At 35.7% G+C, this 20,189-nt stretch overlaps 1 protein-coding gene across 1 annotated transcript in view; it reads left to right on the top strand.

The window, feature by feature from the left end:
* WDR49 (WD repeat domain 49) overlaps positions 1-20,189 on the top strand; it is a 188,911-nt gene that overhangs the window by 109,116 nt on the left and 59,606 nt on the right. The window contains exons 10-12 of the mRNA XM_033211625.1: positions 869-1,017; positions 15,579-15,709; positions 19,787-19,885. Coding sequence (XP_033067516.1) covers positions 869-1,017; positions 15,579-15,709; positions 19,787-19,885 — 379 coding nt within the window. The remainder of the gene's footprint in view (positions 1-868; positions 1,018-15,578; positions 15,710-19,786; positions 19,886-20,189) is intronic.

Raw genomic sequence — 20,189 nt, 5'->3', positions numbered from 1 at the left:
TGTGGTAGATTTTCCAGAGGACGCCAGTTGGGTGTCCTCAAATTCAATTCTATTCTGACACTAGCTACTTGGAGATAGAGTCAGATCCTGTAGGTTGAGGGCTCAGTCCCACAAGTCTGCTTCTTTCTTTAGATGCCAGTCACAAGCATAGGTTGTAACTTGTGATTCTGACTGATGGGCTGTAAATCAGCATTCTTGTGACCCTCTCCTTGGATCCGATTAATTTGCAAGAGTGGCTTACAGAACTCGGGGAAACACTTGACTTACATGTATTCATTAATTATAAATGATATTACAAAGGATACAGATGAACAGACAGATGGAAGAGATGCATAATGCAAGGCATGTGGACACAGCTCTTCAATACTGGGCTTTTCACCCACCAGCAACCTCCACATATGTTCAGCTGTCTAGAATCTCTTCAACTCCCATACTTTTGGGTTTTTATGGAGGCTTCATTACACAGGCATGATTGATTCCATCACTGACCACTGGAGATGAACTCAACTTTAAACTCCTCTCTGCTCCCTAAGGATATTGGGGTGGGGCTTGGTGTTTCTTGAGACTGGCCCCCACCCTGAAGCTATTTAGGGGATCCCCAGCCTGGAGTCATATCATTAGCATACTAAATACTATCTTATCATTAGAGAAAGAGTTTGAGGGCTTTAAAAGTTATTGTGCCGAGAAATGAGGATGAAAACCAAGTAGATATTTCACAATATTACTAGAGTAATATAGTGGCAAAATTCAATGATGAGTTGATTTTCTTTAATGATTACATATCCTAAATGAATTAATCCTAGTTCAGAATATAAACACAAAAGTTTACCTTCCTGTCTCAAATGTGGTTTTAATTTTTCTCTTAAAGATATGGGACTTTAATGGATATTGTCACCATACACTAAATGTTGGGCAAGATGGAGCTGTGGATATTTCACAAATCCTCATTCTTAAGAAGACAATACTGGTTACAGGCTGGGAGAGGTATGATTATGCCTCATGGAAAACTATAGGAAGGTAAAAAAGAGAATGTTTTATTTTAATCAAAATCTAAAAGAAAAAAGAACATACAAATCTTGGTTGACTGTGTGTCATTAAAACTTGCTGGTGAACTAGGTGAGTGATACCCTAGTTGGAACTGACTGAATGCTTAGTGAATAAAATATTAGAAGATTGCATAGCTTGAGTGGCTTTGAGAATTGTTAGAAGGTTTTCTTCTGGCTTTGGAAATTTTTCTTTCTTTAACCATTTCAGGTGGGGATGTATTACCACTTCCTAGGTTCCGAAAGTTTCCCAAATTTTATAGTCAATAAATTCTTAACTTGTAAATTACATTCCTTCAACTGTAAAGGAAACTCATTACTTCTTTTCTCATGACTTATTTTCAATTGCAACACAAGAAGGAAATAGCCAACTGAGTCCTGTGATAGCTTCTCCTTTCTATCAGTGCAGAAAAGGGCATTTCAAAAGACACTTACTCTTCTCAAGGAGCATTACATCCATTTCATTACAAGGAAAATTACTTCTGTTTCCTTTTCTTTCTGACAGAACTAAGGATCATAAACAGTTCTGTGGAACTGTATAAGCAGTAGGAAAATTAAAGTGTGATATGTTTTGAAAATATATTGTCCATTAATTCATCAGTTTAGAAAATATTGCTCTAATAGGTAATCATCCAACGTTATTCACTATAGAATTATGACCTTAATGCTTTGAAGCTAGGATTACATCATACTTTATACCTAGAAAACCAGCAGTATGTATGTGAGGATTTTTATCAATCACAGGGAAGGGTTTTTTTCTAATGCAAATGTGCAAATACAGACCAGCAAACATAGTGCCACACACTACCTTATTTTTAGGAGTAATTTGACCATAAGAAAGTAAGTATAGACAGATTATTCTACTTGATATTAAGAACTAATTCAATCATCCTCATCCATGAAGGACAAGACTTCTTCACATCTCGGAAAGGATTCATGATCCATTATCAACCCACAACCACTCCACAGTCTATGATCTAATGATCTCTATAATTAGAAAATGGCAATGAATAAGTTTAGCTCTCTACCGTGTGTGATGTCCAGCTGATCCAATTTAAGTTTTAAACATAACAAAAAGGAATTTTAAAAAATAATCAAGTCAAAACTTGGCAATGCCATTGCCTTAATTTATTTTTAGATATCCATAGTTAGGAATTAGCATCAACTGTAAGTCTTTTTGATTGCGTACAAGGGAAAATTGGAAAGATTAGATGTAGAGTCACCTAAAAGTGGTTTAAAGGAACATCTATTATTCTATCTATGTTGGTAGGTGATCACTTTCTATAATTTGGGGAAGAAGCTTTGAAAAAACTGGGATGAGAGTAGGAAAAATTATCACTTTTTCCATCTTCTTTCATCTTTTCCATTATCCTCAGGTTGTCAGGACTTGGATACCTTAGTTGAAATTGAAAATTGAATTAATACATTCTGTTATATTATTTCACTTTTATATTGGTGAATTTATTCTAAGTCAGAGACTTTATGTTAAGACAGATTTTACAGGATCTAAGACAGGATTCTTTTTACCAGGAGGCATGTAACAAAAGAGGCAACACGGCAGGAACTGTTCAGTTATAGTTACAGGAGGATGGACCATTAAGCCAACTCCTTAATAGTTTAGTGATTAGAGAAGAAATAACTGGAAGATTGACAGTAGTCTTATTAAGCTTTCTTCAATGCATTGTTTTAGAGTCTATTAGGTTAAGTTGTAACTTTTACTTCAGATTTTATTCAAATTCAGAGATTGGTTCAATAATTATGTGCAGGATGGAATGGTAATTACATTTTTGAGTAAAGTACTTAAATAAGCCATCTGATTTATTTTATTTACAGTGCTGTGTAGCATTAGCCACTTTATACACATTAGCTAATTTAATCCTTAGCATCATCTTGGAAGGTAGGCAATATTTTATAGATACCTCAAATGTCTGTCTTCAGGTCTTATCTCTCTAAGCTCAGTTACCCATTTGCTTGCTGTAGGTGTCTGACTGCAATCTCAAATTCAATATGTTCTCAACTGAAATAATTATTTATCTCCTTTCCAAAACTTGCTATTTTCTTTTATTTGGAACTTCAATTAATTGCCAGAGACCAAGACATCCACTCTGGTTCTCTCTCTTTGCACACAACAAAGAAATCACTAAGTCATATCTATTTTATGCCCTAAATGTTTCTTAAACCTGCTCCTATAAATTGTACAATGGTATTAGTATAATTCAGAGCATAATTTCCACTTTGATGAATGCCACAGCCTTCTAACTTGTCCTTTGTCCTCCTAATGCCCACCTCTCACTTCTTAAATAGATTCTGCTCGCTTTAGCTACAGTGATTTCTTTCTCCAATGAATTCTATGTTATGTCCTTGCTTAAAACCTTTCAGAGTGTCTACAAAATAAATCTAAGCTCCCTCTGACCTGGACCTATTCTTTTATTTTCTAGTTTACTTTTCTCCCGTTTTCTGTATATTCTAAACTCTATCAAATAGCAGCTTGCTTAGGGTGTTCGCATACAAACCATACTGTTTTACACCCTTATGCCTTTATTCTCTCATCTAGAAATCCCTCTCAAACTTTGCTCATTTGGCTAACATTTATTCCTATTTGAAGACTCATTCAGATATCTTCTCCACCAGGACATTTCTCTTAACTCTCAGTGTAGAAGACAAAATGTTCCCATTTTGTCTTTGTGCTCTCTAGTTTCTTGTATTTTCTTTAATAGGGATATTTGTGTATGTGTGCATTCCTGGAGCTTACTAGATACTTGGTGATATTCGTAGAGTGACTTAATAAATGTTAGTTGAATAGACAGGGAACCTAGGGATTAGAGAGATTAATTACTCACAATCACATTCCTAGTGAGAGGCAAGCAGCATAGATACTAAAATCTATTATATTCTCTCTTCACAATGAATCAGAAGTCTAAGTATTAGCAACCCCTTTTTACAAGGAAGGCTACCGAGGCTTGAAGAGGTTGGGTAGCTCAGCCAAGGTGACAAACTTAGTAGGCCGCTGAGTTAGAATTCTGTGCCAAAGTCAATACTCTTTCTACCACTCCTGGGTAGGACTGATTGCAAATAGAGTCATCACACCATGAGACAGCAATTATATATTTTAAAATAAATGATTAATTGAGCATTTTGTCATTTTAACTGAAGCTAATGAATCAGTACATATGAAGAAACACACACACACACAAAACAAGTGTTAGCAACTTAACAACAACTCAGATATATAGCTTACTCTCTTTTTTCCCTTTCCTTCCCATATATATTTTTAAATTGCACTAGGTTGAAAGCCCTGAGTTAGAAACTACAGAAGGCTGAATGTAAAGAATCATGATTCCTGTTTCAAATGCATCCACTTTTTTATGGATGGCAGGTCAATACATACAAGGCAGGATATGGTAAATATGAATGTTTGAGCCTAAGCAAAATGAACTAGAGAGCACATGTTAGCTATTTAGGAATACAGTCATTCATATCTTGAGAATTTTTCTGTCAGTAAAAAGAAGTCCCAAATTTAGAACCGTAGAAATGTGTTTCTCATTATTTTAAGCAAAATATACTTAGAACTCAGTTGTGAGTTGGCATAGAGTCAATTCAAAAATACCTGGTTGAATCTGTGGCCGTATTTATGTTGCTAAAATTAAATGGCTAGATTATCAGTTAACTTTGCATTTGTTCAAAGTAGGCATGTAATATGTATAGTTCTAGTAAAATTAAATAAATACTCTTAAGAATTTGAGATTTTATCCTGCCTCCAAAATCTATGATTTTATAATATATTTAAAGCTCTCTAAAAAAAAAAAAATACCTCTTAGTTCCCCCCATTTTAATTTTCTCTTTTCTGTAAAGGAGAAATCTCTGTAGTTTTCCCTCCAACTTTATCCAGGTATAAATGACAAATAAAAATTGTATATATTTACAGTACACAGGTAATGCCTTGATACTTGTATACATTTTGAAATGATTAAATCAAGCTAATAAACATATCTGTCACCTTATATATTTATTGCTTTCTTTTGTGAGAAATTTGTTTATGAAGATTTTATCTCCTTAAAAGTCTAGACATACATACTAAAAAGAGAATCTTTCATATAATTTTAAATGACTCTGAAAATTTTATTTATACTAGCATCCTTCACAGAGCACTGTAGAAAGTAGGAACTCAATAAATAGCTATCGATATAATTTGATTTTTAAAAGTATTTTTAAGTGAAACGAGACTAAATATTTGAAGTTACTCAAAAATAAAACTTATATATCACAAGATATTACATTCTTAATAATTGCCTTACTAAGAAACTATAGCTCTATATGACTCAATTGGTTTCCATTATTAGGATAAGAATCAGAATGGAATATTCCAAAGTTGTAATTTATTTTAGAATAACCATATTGGAGGGAAAGAGGGGGCAGGTATTTTTGAAATTCACAAATAATTCTTACATCTAATTTATACTTATTCTAGTATTCAAAATTTGACTTTACAAATTTTAGGAAAATAGGAAAATGACTAAAAATAAGCTGATTTATATCAAATGAATTCTCTGTCTTTGAGATACCCTTTCTAAGTCTAAAAAGCAATGAATTGAAAAACAGGCATTAAAAAGACATGACAATGGGACTAACAACAATTAACTTCTGAGGGAGCAAGTAGTTAATTGAATTCTTGTGTTCTCTCCATAACAATTTTTACATGATAAGTTTGGGTTAAAAAGTTATTTGCCTAGCTCATTCATCCTAGAAAAAAGATGGTTTTAAACATTTTTCTTTCTGTATTCTTTTTTTTTTTGCACTTGACAGGTAAACTAATTTTGTTCTCACAGACTTGGTCATCATATCTAAATTCTAAATTAGAGACATGATTCATTTTCACAAGATGATACAATCATTCAGTAGCAGTACTTGTGATACTCTCAGGATGACAAATGTGGAATGTGTACTGGAACTAGTAAACTCCTTCAATGCCAGAAAAAGAAGTCTCTCAGATTCCTAAAATGGCCTTAAAATTGGCTCATTCTGAACTTTAATTTTACTTGGCAAAAGTATAAACTTAAAAACAGTTGTCTTTGAAATAGAAAAAGTAAGAGCTGCAGTGTAGATTCTTAAATTATTTTAAGGACAACTGTCATTTCAAATGAAAGTTTCAGGTTCGGTTTCAAGGGGAAAGTGGTAGCTAACTAGTTTTTCAACATTTTGACACACAAGGTCAAATATCAGAAAGACTATTTTTTATGGATTTTGTGCTTCTGGGTGTTATTCTCTGACTATACCTAGTATGTCAATTTGATATGAATATCTTGGCAAAAAGACATTAGACATTGAATTTTTCTTGAGAGATAATGCAAAATATGTAAGATTGACCTTCTATCTCCCATTGCCACTTCACTGTCTCCCTCCTCAAAGGGTAATCTCTTCAACCAAACTTACCAGGAGGAAAAGAGAAAATCAAAAATACATACACATAAAGCTACTATGAGATTAAACTGCAATTTCAGAACTTCAAGTTACCTTGTGTTACCTTATCTTGTGAAGCCTTATCAATAATATTAAAATAATATCGCTATTAATATTATATTTATTTATTTATTTGTTTGTTTTTTATTTTTATTTCAATAGTTTTGGGGGAACAGGTGGTGTTTGGTTGCATGGAAAATTTATTCAGTGGTGATTTCTGAGATTTTGGCGTACCCATCACCCAAGCAGTGTTCACTGTTCCCAGTGTGCAGTCTTTTATTCCTCACTCCCCTTCCCCCCTTCCCCGCAAGTACCCAAAGTCCATTATATCGTTCTTATGCCCTTGCATCCTGATAGCTTACCTTCCACTTATAAGTGAGAATATACAATGTTTGATTTTTTCATTCCTGAGTTACTTCACTTAGAATAATGGTCTCTAACTCCATCCTGGTTGCTATGAATGTCATTATTTCAGTAGTATTCCAGGGTGAATATATATATACACATTTTCTTTAACCACTTATTGATTGATGGACATTTGGGCTGGTTCCATATTTTTGCAGTTATTAATTGTGCTACTGTAAACATGTGTTTGCATGTGTCTTTTTCATATAATGACTTCTTTTTGTCTGGGGAGATACCCGATAGTGAGATTGCTGGATCAAATGGTAGATCTAGTTTTAGTTCTTTAAGAAGTCTTCATACTGTTTTCCATAGTGTTATTCTAGTTTACGTTCCCACCAGCAGTTTAAAAGTGTTCCCTTTGCACCACGTCCATGCCAACATGTATTATATTTTGCTTTTGATTATGGCCATTCTTGCAGAAGTAAGGTGGTATCTCATTGCAGTTTTGATTTGCATTTCCCTGATAATTAGTGATGTTGAGCTTTTTTTTATATGTTTGTTGGCCATCTGCATATGTTCTTTTAAAAATTTTCTATTTATGTCCTTTGCCTACATTTGGTGGGATTATTCGTAATTGTTTTTTTTTTTTTTTTCTTGGTGATTTGTTTGAGTTCTTGCAGATTCTGGATATTAGTTCTTTCTTGAAAGCATAGTTTGCAAACATTTTCTCCCACTCTATGGATTGTCTGTTTACTCTGCTAATAATGTCTTTTGCTGTGCAGAAGCATTTTAGTTTAATTGGGTCCCATCTATTTTTTGCTTTTGTTGCATTTGATTTTGGGTTCTTGGTTATCAACTCTTTGCCTAAGTCAATGTCTATACGAGACTTTCCTATGTTCTTCTAGAATTTGTGTGGTTTCAGGTCTTAGATTTAAGTCTTTGATCCATCTTGCCTTGGTTTTTCTGTAAGGTAAGAAAGAGGCAAGGATCCAGCTTCATTCTACATGTGGCTTGCCAATTATCCTAGCACCATTTGTTGAATAGGATGTCCTTTATCTACTTTATGCTTTTGTTTGCTTTGTCAAAGATCAGTTGACTTTAAGTATTTGGTTTTATTTCTGGGTTCTCTATTTTTGCCCCACTAGTCTATGGGCCTTTTTGTGCCTATGTCCCACCAGTCTATGTCCCACTGGTCTATGTACCATCTTGTTTTGGTAGCTATAGCCTTGTAATATAGGTTGAAATCAAATAATGTGATGCTTCCAGATTTGTTCTTTTTGCTTAGTCTTACTTTGTCTGTATGGACTGCTTTTAGGTTCCATGTGAATTTTAGGTTTATTTTTTCTAATTCTGTGAAGAATGATGATGGTATTTTGATGGGAATTGCTTGAATTTGTAGATTGCTTTTGGCAGTACGATCATTTTTGCAATATTGATTCTATTCATCCATGAGCATGGGATGTGTTTCCATTGGTTTGTGTCAGGTATGATTTCTTTCAGCAGTGTTTTATAATTTTCTTTGTAGAGATCTTTCACCTCCTTGGTCAGGTATATTCCTAAGTACTTTATTTACTTTATTTTTTTTGCAAGCTGTTGTAAAAGGGGTTGAGCTCTTGATTTGATTCTCAGCTTGGTTGTCGTCGGTGTATAGCAGTGCTACCAATTTGTGTACATTGATTTTGTATCTTGAAGCTTTACTGAATTCATTTATCTGATCTAGGAGCATTTGAAGGAGTCATTAGGATTTTCTAGAGGAGTCATTAGGGTTCTCTAGGTATACAATCATATCATTGGCAAACAGCAACAGTTTGACTTCCTCTTTACTGATTTGGATGCCCTTTATTTCTTTCTCTTGTCTGATTGCTCTGGTAGATCTTCCAGTACTATGCTGAATAGACATGGTGAAAGAGGACATTTTTGTCTTGTTTCAATTCTCAGGGTTAACGCTTTCAACTTTTCCCCATTCAATATAATGTTGGCTGTGGGTTTACCATAGGTGGCTTTTATTACTTTGAAGTATGTTCCTTCGATGCTGATTTTGCTGAGGATTTTAATCATAAAGCGATGCTGGATTTGTCAAATGTCTTTTCTGCATCTATTGAGATAATCATGTGATATTTGTTTTAAATTCTGTTTATGTGATATATTACATTTATTAACTTGTGTATGTTAAACCATTTCTGCATCCGTGGTATGAAACTCACTTGATCATGTTGGATTATCTTTATGAAATGCTGTTGGATTTAGTTGGCTAGTATTTTGTTCAGGATTTTCGTATCTATGTTCATCGGGGTTATTGGTCTGTAGTTTTCTTTTTTTGTTATATCCTTTCCTGTTCTTGGTATCAGGGTGATACTGGCTTCATAGAATGATTTAGGGAGGATATCCTCTTTCTCTATCTTTTGGAATAGTTTCAGTAAGATTGGTACCAATTATTCTTTGACTCTCTGATAGAATTCAGCTGTGAATTCATCCAGTCCTGGGCTTTTTTTTGTTGGCAACTTTTTTATTACCATCTTAATCTCACTACTTGTTATTGGTCTGTTCAGAGTTTGTATTTCTTCCTGATTTAATCAAGGAAGGTTGTGTATTTCCAGAAATGCGTCCAAATCCTCTAGATTTTAAAATCAGTACATACAATAAGGAAAGACTGACACGCTGATATTAGTAAGACACCACAAGAATAAAAGACATGCTACAGTTTCTGCAACTTGTCTTAATGTAAGTAAGCTCCCAAACTGGGGCTCAGCCTGAGAGCGTTCTTGGCTTTCACGGGAAATAATTTGTGTCCAAATCCTCTAGATGTGTAAAGGTGTTCATAGTAGCCTTGAATGATCTTTCATATTTCTGTAGTATCAGTTGTAATATATCCCATTTCATTTGTAATTGAGCTTATATGGATCTTCTCTCTTCTTTTCTTGGTTAATCTCACTAATGGTCCACCAATTTTGTTTACCTTTTCAAAGAAACAGGTTCATGTTTCATTTATCTTTTGCATTTTTTGTTGTTGTTTTTTCCTTTTCATTAATTTTTCTGTGATCTTTGTTAAATTTTTTCTTCTGCTGGATTTGGGTTTGGTTTTTTCTTGTTTCTCTAGTTCTTTAATGTATGACCTTATATTGTCTATTTGTGTTCTTTCAGACTTTTTGATATAGGTATTTAATGCTATGAACTTTCCTCTTAGCACCACTTTTGCTGTATCCCAGAGGTTTTGAAAATTTGTGTCACTATTATTGTTCAATTCAAAGAATTTTTAAAGTTCCATCTTGATTTCATTGTTGACCCAAAGATCATTGAGGAGCAGATTACTTAATTTTCATGTATTTGTATGGTTTTCAGGGTTCCTTTTGGAGCTAATTTCCAATTTTATTCCACTGTAGTTTGAGAGGGTACTTGATATAATTTCAATTTTCTAAAATTTATTGATATAACTTCCATTTTATAAAATTTATTGAAACCTGTTTTGTCACCTATCATATGTTGTATCTTGGAGAATGTTCCATGTGCTGATGAAAAGGATGTATATTCTACAGTTGTTGGGTAGGATGCTCTGTAAATATCTGTTGAGCCCATTTGTTCTAGGGTATGGTTTAATCCGACTGTTTCTTTGTTGACTTTCTGTCTTGGACAACCTGTTTATTAGTGTCAGTGCAGTACTGAAGTCCCCCACTGTTCTATTACTGTGTTGTCGTGTATCTCATTTCTTATGTCTAGTAATAATTGTTTCATAAATTTGGGGGCTCTCATGTTGGATGCATAGGTATTTAGGATTGTGATATTTTCCTGTTGGATTGTTTTTCTAATCATTATATAATGTTCTTGTTTGTCTTTTCTAACCGTTGTTGCTTCAAAGTCTGTTTTGTCTGATATAAGAATAGCTACTCCTGTTTGCTTTTCATGTCCGTTTGCATGGATATCTTTTTCCACTCCTTTATCTTAAGTTTATGAGTCCTTATACGTTAGGTGAGTCTCTTGCAGATAGCAGATACTTGATTGGTGGATTTTCATCCATTCTGGCATCGTGTAGCTTTTAGGCAGAGCATTTAGGCCATTTACATTCAATGTTAGTATTGAGATGTGAGGTACTGTTTTATTCATTGCGCTAGCTTTTGCCTGAATACATTGTTTTTTTTTTCCACTGTGTTATTGTTTCACAGGCTCTGTGAGATTTGTGCTTTAAGGAGGTTCTACTTTGGTGAATTTTGAGGTTTTGTTTCAAAATTTAGAACTCCTTCTAGCATTTCTTATGGTCCTGGCTTGGTAGTTGTTAACTCTCAGTATTTTTTTTGTCTGAAAAAGACTTTCTGCTTCATTTATGAAGCTTAGTTTTGCTGGATACAAAATTCTTGGCTGGCAATTACTTTTTTGAGGAGGCTAAAGATAGGACCCCAATCCGTTCTGGCTTGTAGGGTTTCTGCTGAGAAATCTACTGTTAATCTGACAGGTTTTTCTTTATAGATTAGCTAATGCTTTTGCGTCATAGGCCTCAAGATTCTTTCCTTTGTTTGACTTTAGATAACCTGATGATTATGTGCCTGGGCGATGATCTTTTTGTGATGAATTTCCCAGGTGTTCTTTGAGCTTCTTGTATTTGAATGTCTAGATCTCTAGAAAGGTCATGAAAGTTTCCCTCAATTATTTCCTCTAAGCAGTTTTCTAAACTTTTAGATTTCTCTTCTTCCTCAGAAACACCAATTATTCTTAGGCTTGTCCATTTAACATAATCTCAAATTTCTTGGAGGCTTTGTTCATTTTTTAAAAATTATTTTTTCTTTTTCTGATTGGTTGATTTGAAATCCTTGTCTTCAAGTTCTGAAGTTCCTTCTTCTACTTGTTTGATTCTATTTTGAAACTTACCAGTGCATTTTGTGTATCTTTAAGTGTGTCTTTCATTTTCAGAAGTTGTGATTGTTTTTTTCTTTATGGTATCTATTTCTCTGGAGCATTTTTTTCATCCATATCCTGTATTTTTAAAAATTTCTTTTCATTGCTTTTCACTCTTTTCTGGTATATCCTGGAGTAGCTTAATAATTCACCTTCTGAATTGTTTATTTAATGATTCAGAGATTTCTTCCTTGTTTGGATTCATTGCTGGGGAGCTAGTGTGGTCTTTTGGGGGTGTTATAGAATCTTGTTTTGTCGTATTACCAGAATTACTTTTCTGATTCTTTCTCATTCAGGTAGACTATTTCAGTGAAAAAATCTGGAATTCAAGGGCTGCTGTTCAGATTCTTTTGTTTCATGGCATGGGGCGATCCACTGTCCCTTCCCCTAGGGATGGGGCTTCCTACAAGCCAGACTGGAGTGATTGTTGCTGCTCTTCTGGGTCTAGTCACCCAGTGGAACTACCAGCCTTTGGGCTGGTGCTGGGGAGTGTCTGCAAAGAGTCCTCTGATGTGATCCATCTTTAGGTGTTTCAGCCATAGATTCCAGCACCTGCTCTGGTGGAGGTGTCAGGATAGTGAAGTAGACTCTGTGAGAGTCCTTGTAGATATATTTAGTGTGCTGACTTTCTTGAATGCTCATTATGCTAATAGTGAAGTTGTCACATGGACAGACTCAGGACCGCTGGTTAGCCAGGATGTTACAGGCAGTGGGATTAGCTGTTGTTTTCTCCTCCCTTGGAGCAGGATTGTTCTGTCATGAGTTGCTGTAATGTCCTGAGTTTGTTGGCCTCCAGCCAGGAGGTAGCATTTTTGAGAAAGCACCAGTTTTTCGCCTGTCTCATGGAATTTACAGCAGCCTGTTGCTTCATTCAAAGGATCTGATTATTTAAAACAGGATAATTTGTACATTGATTTGGCAAATATTTATTAAATGCCTATCATGTGTAGGTATTATTCTAGATGCTGATGTTGTAGAAGAAAAAAAACAAAGTCCTTGATCCTCTAGAGCTTACTTTGTAGTAGGAGAGATAGAACATAAGCAAGTAAATATAGAACACAGTGTCATACAATGGTAAGTGTTATAAAAAATGAAACAGAGTAAGCGATGAGAGACTCAGAGAGTCTTCAGATAGGGTGGTTAGGGAAGGCTTGCCTGAGGAGGTGACATTTAAGTAGATAATTTTTTCTTCATTTATGTGACAGATATTTATTGAACACTCAATATATATAGGTCACTATGCTTGCTACTGTAGGGTTACAGATTAAGACAAGATGCATGGTTTCTAGGAATTTATAATTTAGCCAAGGAGCTGAAACTATATAACACTGAATGTTGTAAGTTAAATGTGAATGATGTGAAGAGGTCAGAAGAGGAACTATTTCTTTTAATCCTAGCTATTAAGGAATTCTACCAGAATAAGATGGGCCTTAAAGAGTTGGTGTGTGGATAGGTACATGTGAGTCTGTGTGTAAAAAGAAATTCCTAAAGGCATGAAAAAGCATACCATGAATGAAAACAAAACAAAACAGATAGAAATGTCAGAGGTACCTAGAGAAGACTAAGAATATTGTTTGGGTTGGACAAGAAGTTGTGCTTCAGAAACTTAGCTCCTAACAGCTACTGCAAGCAAAAAATAAATTTAAAACTTTGAATTCCCTTTTTGAAATTCAGGTGAACTTTGCATTCTCTTGCATTAATTCATCTACCTTTATTTTAATAGAAAATTATTCTTCCTCAAACTTTTTGAGTAAAATTAACACTTCAGGGATACCATATTTACCCTATGGCTTCCAGTGCCTCTGTCAAATATGTAATTGAACATTCACATATAACTGAAAAACAAGGGTAGAAGAATAGAGAGAAATAATTCTGAAAACATAGATTAGATCTATGTATTATTGGGTCTTAAATAACAGATCTACACATTTGAATTTTATCATGTAGGAAATGAAAAACTAACAAATGTTTTCTAATGGGGCATTAGCATTTATCATGTTGTTTTCTCCATCCAGAGTGTTTTCATCTTGCAAATCCTACCCGTATTTTATGGTCCAGTTCAAATATCAGTGTTCAACTCAGCCTTCTTTGATTTCTACATTGGCCTTTCATGGCAATTGATCAATACTGCCTTAGCACTTACCACATTTTACCTTGAATTTTAGTCATTTTATGCTGATGGCTCTGCACCCTGCATCACTGTGAAGCGTGACTTCCACGTGGCAAATAAGAAATTCTTACAGAATAAATGAAAATGCCCCAGAGTAGAATAATTAATCTAGTAGCCAGATGAAGAAAGTGCCAGAGAGGGGTAAACTAGAAGCAGTAAAATTAATCAGTAGGCTATTATAGTCATTCAACCATGAGGTAGTTAGCACAGAACCAGGAAGCTGTCGTTGACTGTTTGAAGTAAAATAGTAAGAAACGAATATGTAACATATTGCAGAGATATAATCTAAGTATTTAATTTGACTGGGGAAAAGAAAGCCATCCAAAGAGGCTGGAATGTTAAGTCTATTAACCATATTTGGGATTGCAGACAGAGGGCTGGTATGGAGGGAAGATGTCAAATTTGGATTTTTGACATGTTGAGATCTTTTGCTAATAGAAGCATTATATGGAACTGTCAACTGGCAAATGGAAGCTATTTCTGGCAAAGATTATGAATGAAGATAATTTAAGAGCCATTTGTATAGCAGTGACATTGGAACTCATGGTGATATATGAGATCTCTAAGCCAGTTTGAGTGGATAGACAGAAGTGGAGAAATGAAGATAAGGAATGTTCCATTGTGTATATATACCACTTGTTAAAAAGGGTGAGAGAAAGAAGGGAATAGAAAATAAAGAGTAGGGAAAGAAAGATCAGGAGGCAGGAAGAGAAGCAGGCCACTGGAAACTCTGAGGCTGAGGAGTAACACTGGTAGGACAACTAGGAAACCTTTAGAGTGGTGGGAATAAAAGATCTCAGGAAGGTGAAGAGAGAATGATGCTGAAAGACCCCATAACTATGGTTGCAAATGCTCACTTGAGATCTAGATGGCTCTAGAAGGAACAAGAGGCTTAGCATAGGCTGATGGCCAGAGCTCAGGTCAGCAAGTGAAAACAGGGTGGTGTTAATGCCCCAAAAATGGAATCTTTACACCCCTCCCTTCCCCACCAGGCACAAGGCATTTCATTCTTTGCCCATCCTGTCCTATTCTGAAACTTATCAGGAGTGCCCCAAGATACTGACCTCTCTAATACTGTTCTTTCTGTTCAAAATGTACCTGTTCTATGTCCCACTTCTTTGGGGTGGCATTTTCTAAGTGTGTTCCACAAATTATAGTTCTTCAAGATGCTGTAGATTCCAAGAGAACGGATTCTATGATTAGGTAAGTCTTGAAAATGCCATAAGGAATGCTAAATGTCCTGAGAAATTTTGATGGAAAAAAAATCTTATTGATTTTGTTTGAAGTACAAAACATTATTTGTTCATAGGTCTGCCCTCTGTTTTAATTGTTATTTCTATAAAACTCAGTGATCTCATAATACCCATGTGGGGAAGCTTTGCTTTAGGGTCATGGTGATGGATAATTAATCTGATAAATGGTTACATGGTTTGTTGTTAATGATTGTGAAAGGATAATTAACCTTCTATTGTCAAAAATTTATAATTTACCAGATAATTTAATGAGGTAATAAAAATGTTTAGTGTGGGAAACTCAGTATTGTGGATGTCAAGTTGGGATAAATTTTGGGCAGCATAGTCTTTTAGAAGTCTCTAATCACATCATTCAAGTGGATAGTGGCTACTCAATATCTACATCAATTTTAGATCCACAGCTAAATTCTATATCCTTTTTGCTAGGGCTATTACTGTGTTTCGACCCCAAAACTTCAATCAATTTTTCATCCAGCCTGAAGAATGGAAAGGAGGCATACAGCACCATGATGACATCTTATGTGCTGTGTTTTTACCTCCACAAACTGTTGTTACAGGTAATTTGAACTTTCACTTGACGATCATTGGTGAAGTTTGGTTTGTTTTGGTTTGTCTTGGCTCACTCACTTTTTAAAAAGCCTTTTCTCAGTTGTTTTATATATATATATATGTATGTATTTTGAGATGGGGTCTCACCTATTGCCCAGGCTAGAGTGCAGTGGTCAGATCTCAGCTGATTGCAATCTCTGTCTGCCAGGTTCAAGTGATCCTCCCACCTCAGCCTCCTCAGTAGCTGGGACCATAGGCGCGCCCCACCATGCCTAGCCAATTTTTTGTATTTTTAGTAGAGATTGGTTTTTACTGTGTTGTCCAGGCTGATCTCAAACTCCTAAGCTCAAGCAATTCACCTGCATCAGCCTCCCAAAGTTCTGGGATTACTGGCATGAGCCACTGTGCCCGGCCATATATTTCTTTTTAACTTATGATTGACACATAATATTAATAATTGTACATATTTGTGAGGCACAACATGTTTCAATACATGTATAAATTGTGCAATGATCAAATCATGGTAATTAATGTATTAATAACCTTACACATATATCATATCTTAGTGATGAGAACATTAAAAAGTCTTTTTTTCTTTTCTTTTTTTTTTTTTTGAGAGCGGAGTCTCGCTGTGTCGCCCAGGCTGGAGTGCAGTGGCGCGATCTTGACTCACTGCAAGCTCCGCCTCCCGGGTTCCCGCCATTCTCCCGCCTCAGCCTCCGAGTAGCTGGGACTACAGGCGCCCGCCACCGCGCCCGGCTAGTTTTTTGTATTTTTAGTAGAGACGGGGTTTCACCGTGTTAGCCAGGAGGGTCTCGATCTCCTGACCTCGTGATCCACCCGCCTCGGCCAAGTCTCTTTTTCTAGCTATTTTGAAGTATACAATACATTATTGTCAACTCTAGTCATCCTACTATGCAATAGAACACCAGAACTCATTCCTCCCGTCTAACTGTAGCTTTTTACCTGTTGACCAATCTCTCACCATCACCTGCTCCCTTCTCCCCTCCCCATCCTCGGGTATCCACTATTCTACTCTCTACTTTTATGAGAATAACTTTTTAGATTCCACAACTGAGTGATATCATGTGGTATTTGTTTTTATATGTGTGGCTTATTTCACCTAACATAATGTCCACGAGGTTCATTAGTGTTGCTGCAAATGACAAGATATTATTCTTTTTGTGGCTGAATACTATTCCATTGTGTATATACAGCACATTTTCCTTATTCATTTATTCATTGATGAACATTTAGGTTGATTTTATATCATGACTATTGTGAATAATGCTACAATAAACATAAGGGTGCAGATACCTCTTCCACATGCTGATTTCATTTCCTTACCCAGTAGTGGAATTTCTGGATCATATGGTAGTTCTATTTTCAATTCCTCCATATCGTTTTCCATAAAGGCTATACTAATTTACATTCCCACCAGCCATATGTAAGTGTTCCCTCTGCCCCATATCTTCGCCAATACTTTTATCTTTTGATTTTTTGACAGGATCCATTCTGACTGGAGTGAAGTGATATCTTGCTCAGGTTGTTTTGATTTGTATTTCCCTGATAACCAATGATGTTGGACTTTTTTTTTGTATGTCTGTTGGCCATTTGTTATGCGTTCTTTTGAGAAATGTTTATTCAGGTCTTTTGTCCATTTTTAAATCAGGTTTTCTTTGTTGCAGAGTTGTTTGATTTTCTTATATATTTTGGATACTAGCCCCTTCTACTATCAGATGTACAGTTTGCAACTATCTTCTCCCATTTTGTAGGTTGTCTCTTTGCTTTGTTGATTGTTTACTTTGAACATGAATAGATTTTTGAAGAAGCAGCGCTTGCTCTTCTTAGTCCTTATTTCTGGGGAAATATATTGGTAGTTCTGATCATCGGCTCCTATGCCTGGCTGTCTGATTTCCCATCATGGTCCTACCAATTGCCACAACTTGATAATGAACAAGTTATTTAAACTCTAAATCATAATTTTGTCTGGCAGATAATAATATGTCTATATTTTGGGTTATAGTTCAGATTATCTGTGCAAGGGTTTAACACAGTTCTCAGCACACAATAAGCTCATCCATAAATATTAGCTTTTATTTGTATTGTGCATTTTCCAGGAGCAGCATTAGGGCTGTTGGGTACAAATTGCACATTGGTGGCACTTAGATGTTTCATAATGTGAACATATTAACTCTTTGGCATAATTTAGCCCAGATAATGTTGATAAAAGTCTGTCCTCACAAAATGTCTACAAATCCAAGCTCTTAAAATGATTCATAGGCATGCTTTGATGTGACATATTAAAGAGAATGAAAAATTGTTGTATCATTTCTGGCCAAAGAATACAATTTATAGAGACAGATTGCACCATGAAATTTTCAAGTCCATATTTTGACAGCTGAATTTTTTTTTATAGAACCAAAAATGTCATCAATTAAGAGGAATGAAAACTTACCGGAAAAGATCCAGGATATCTATGAAGTGTTACAATATGAGGTTTACTGATCTATCTACATTTAAAGTTCCCCTGTTTTCAGGACTAACCAAATTACTTTCTAGTAAGACCAACTCTGCAGATAAATTAGCTTTACAGTCACTGGAAGGCCACCCCTGCAGGGAGGATCACATCCTGAAATGTGATGGGCACTGAAGTGTAAAACAGTGTGGTTGTTATTGTGAAAGTATTAGTAAATACCATTGTATTGGTGGGTTGACAGTCTCTTCACTCATTCTCCTCCCATCAATCCTATGTGGAAATATTTGGTCAATCACTGCTAGTAAAGCTTAAGAGAAGATGGATATTTCTATGGACAGCTGAACTCCATCCCCCTGGTTCAATTTGTGAGCTGCACAGATTGCTCTTTCTTTTTTTTTTTTTTGAGATGGAGTGAAGTCTTGCTCTGTTGCCCAGGCTGGGGTGCATTTGTGCAATCTTGGCTCATTGCAACCTCTGCCTCCAGGGTTCAAGTGTTTCTCCTGCCTCAGTCTTCCGAGTAGCTGGGATTACAGGCACATGCCACCATGCCCAGCTAAGCTTATTTGTATCTTTAGTAGAGACAGGGTTTCATCATATTGGCCAGGCTGGTCTCACACTCCTGACCTCCTGATCCGCCCACCTTGGCCTCCCAAAGAAACTGCTCTTTCTAGGACAATACAGAGTTTAGTGTGCATTTCTCTCTCCTCTCCCCTATTCCCAAAAAAGTCACCATTTGTACATCCCACCCAAACTCTTCTGCTCTCCTTGCCATAGACACTCTTCTCAGTGGGTAGCTGTCCTCACTAAGTCACTGAAAACAATGGTCTGGGCATTGCTGCTTTGTTCCTCCACGGGACATGGTTGCTCAGACTTCACTTCACTTCACTTTGGGCTTTTGGGCTATTTGGGCTTTTCTCTGTTTTCTGTGAAGAGGAGTACTGAAGGACTTTCTGTAGGAAAAACTTTAGGATTGTGGAAAACGATATTCAATAAAAAATATAGGAGGGAAAGAATGAAGAGAAGACACACACACCCATCCACACACATGCACACACAAGAAGGGACATGTGAAACAGAAACATAGGAGGACTTGATTTACTTGCCCTTACCCAATAATAAAAAGTATAATGGTAATAACATTTTCTCCAGTACTTACAATATGCTCAGTGCTACTGTAAGTACTTTCATTCTCTACAATAATCCTAGGAGATAAATACAATTATTAACTCTTTTTTATAGATGAGAAAATTGCAGCATCAAGTAGAATTAAATAACATGTCCAAGGTCACACAGTAAGTGAGAGAACCAAGACTCAAGCTCCAGTTTTTTATCCGCAAAGCATCTGTTCTGAATGCTTTATTACCATAAGATAAAAGAAAACAGCAGTAATTTCTACACACATATGCTCAGGTTATACTGTGGCGATTGTAAGCTCTAAAGTTAATACAAATACCAATTATTATTCATGTTTCTAAAAATATAGAGTGCCCACTATGTGCCATATTCTGTGTAAGATATATTGCTAATAACTTCTTCTGATTGCTGTTGCTCGTATTTTCTATCTTAATCTCCTGGCAATTTATATTCTCCATCCTGTCTTGTGTAGGGAGTTATGATGGAGAAATTGTTCTATGGAACAATAGCACAGAGAGTGCTCACCATGTTCTTCACCCTGATTACCAGAGGTTGCTAAAGTCAAAATTAGGTAAGCATGAGTTTCAAACTAAAATAACATGGCTAGTCAAATCACTCTAGGCCTGGTTATTCATGCATGTGCCTGCTGCAACTTGCTCCTAAATTATAGGTGATGGGCTATAAGCACGAAGGATTAGGGATATCATTGTCTTGTCAAAGTGGCTAAAGAGAATCTTGAGATTTACTTGGCTTAGCAAATTCTCCATGGCATGCCATTTCTTCTCTTTATGCTACATCGGCATTTCTGAACTACTGATAGCAGGGAGCAAGACTCTCATTTTTATTTAGTTTATTTTTTTCAATAAACCTTGCCA

The sequence above is a fragment of the Trachypithecus francoisi genome, unplaced genomic scaffold, assembly GCF_009764315.1.
Source record: "Trachypithecus francoisi isolate TF-2019V2 unplaced genomic scaffold, Tfra_2.0 Lachesis_group0, whole genome shotgun sequence".
NCBI lineage: Eukaryota > Metazoa > Chordata > Mammalia > Primates > Cercopithecidae > Trachypithecus > Trachypithecus francoisi.
This window is presented reverse-complemented; position numbering and strand designations above follow the sequence as displayed.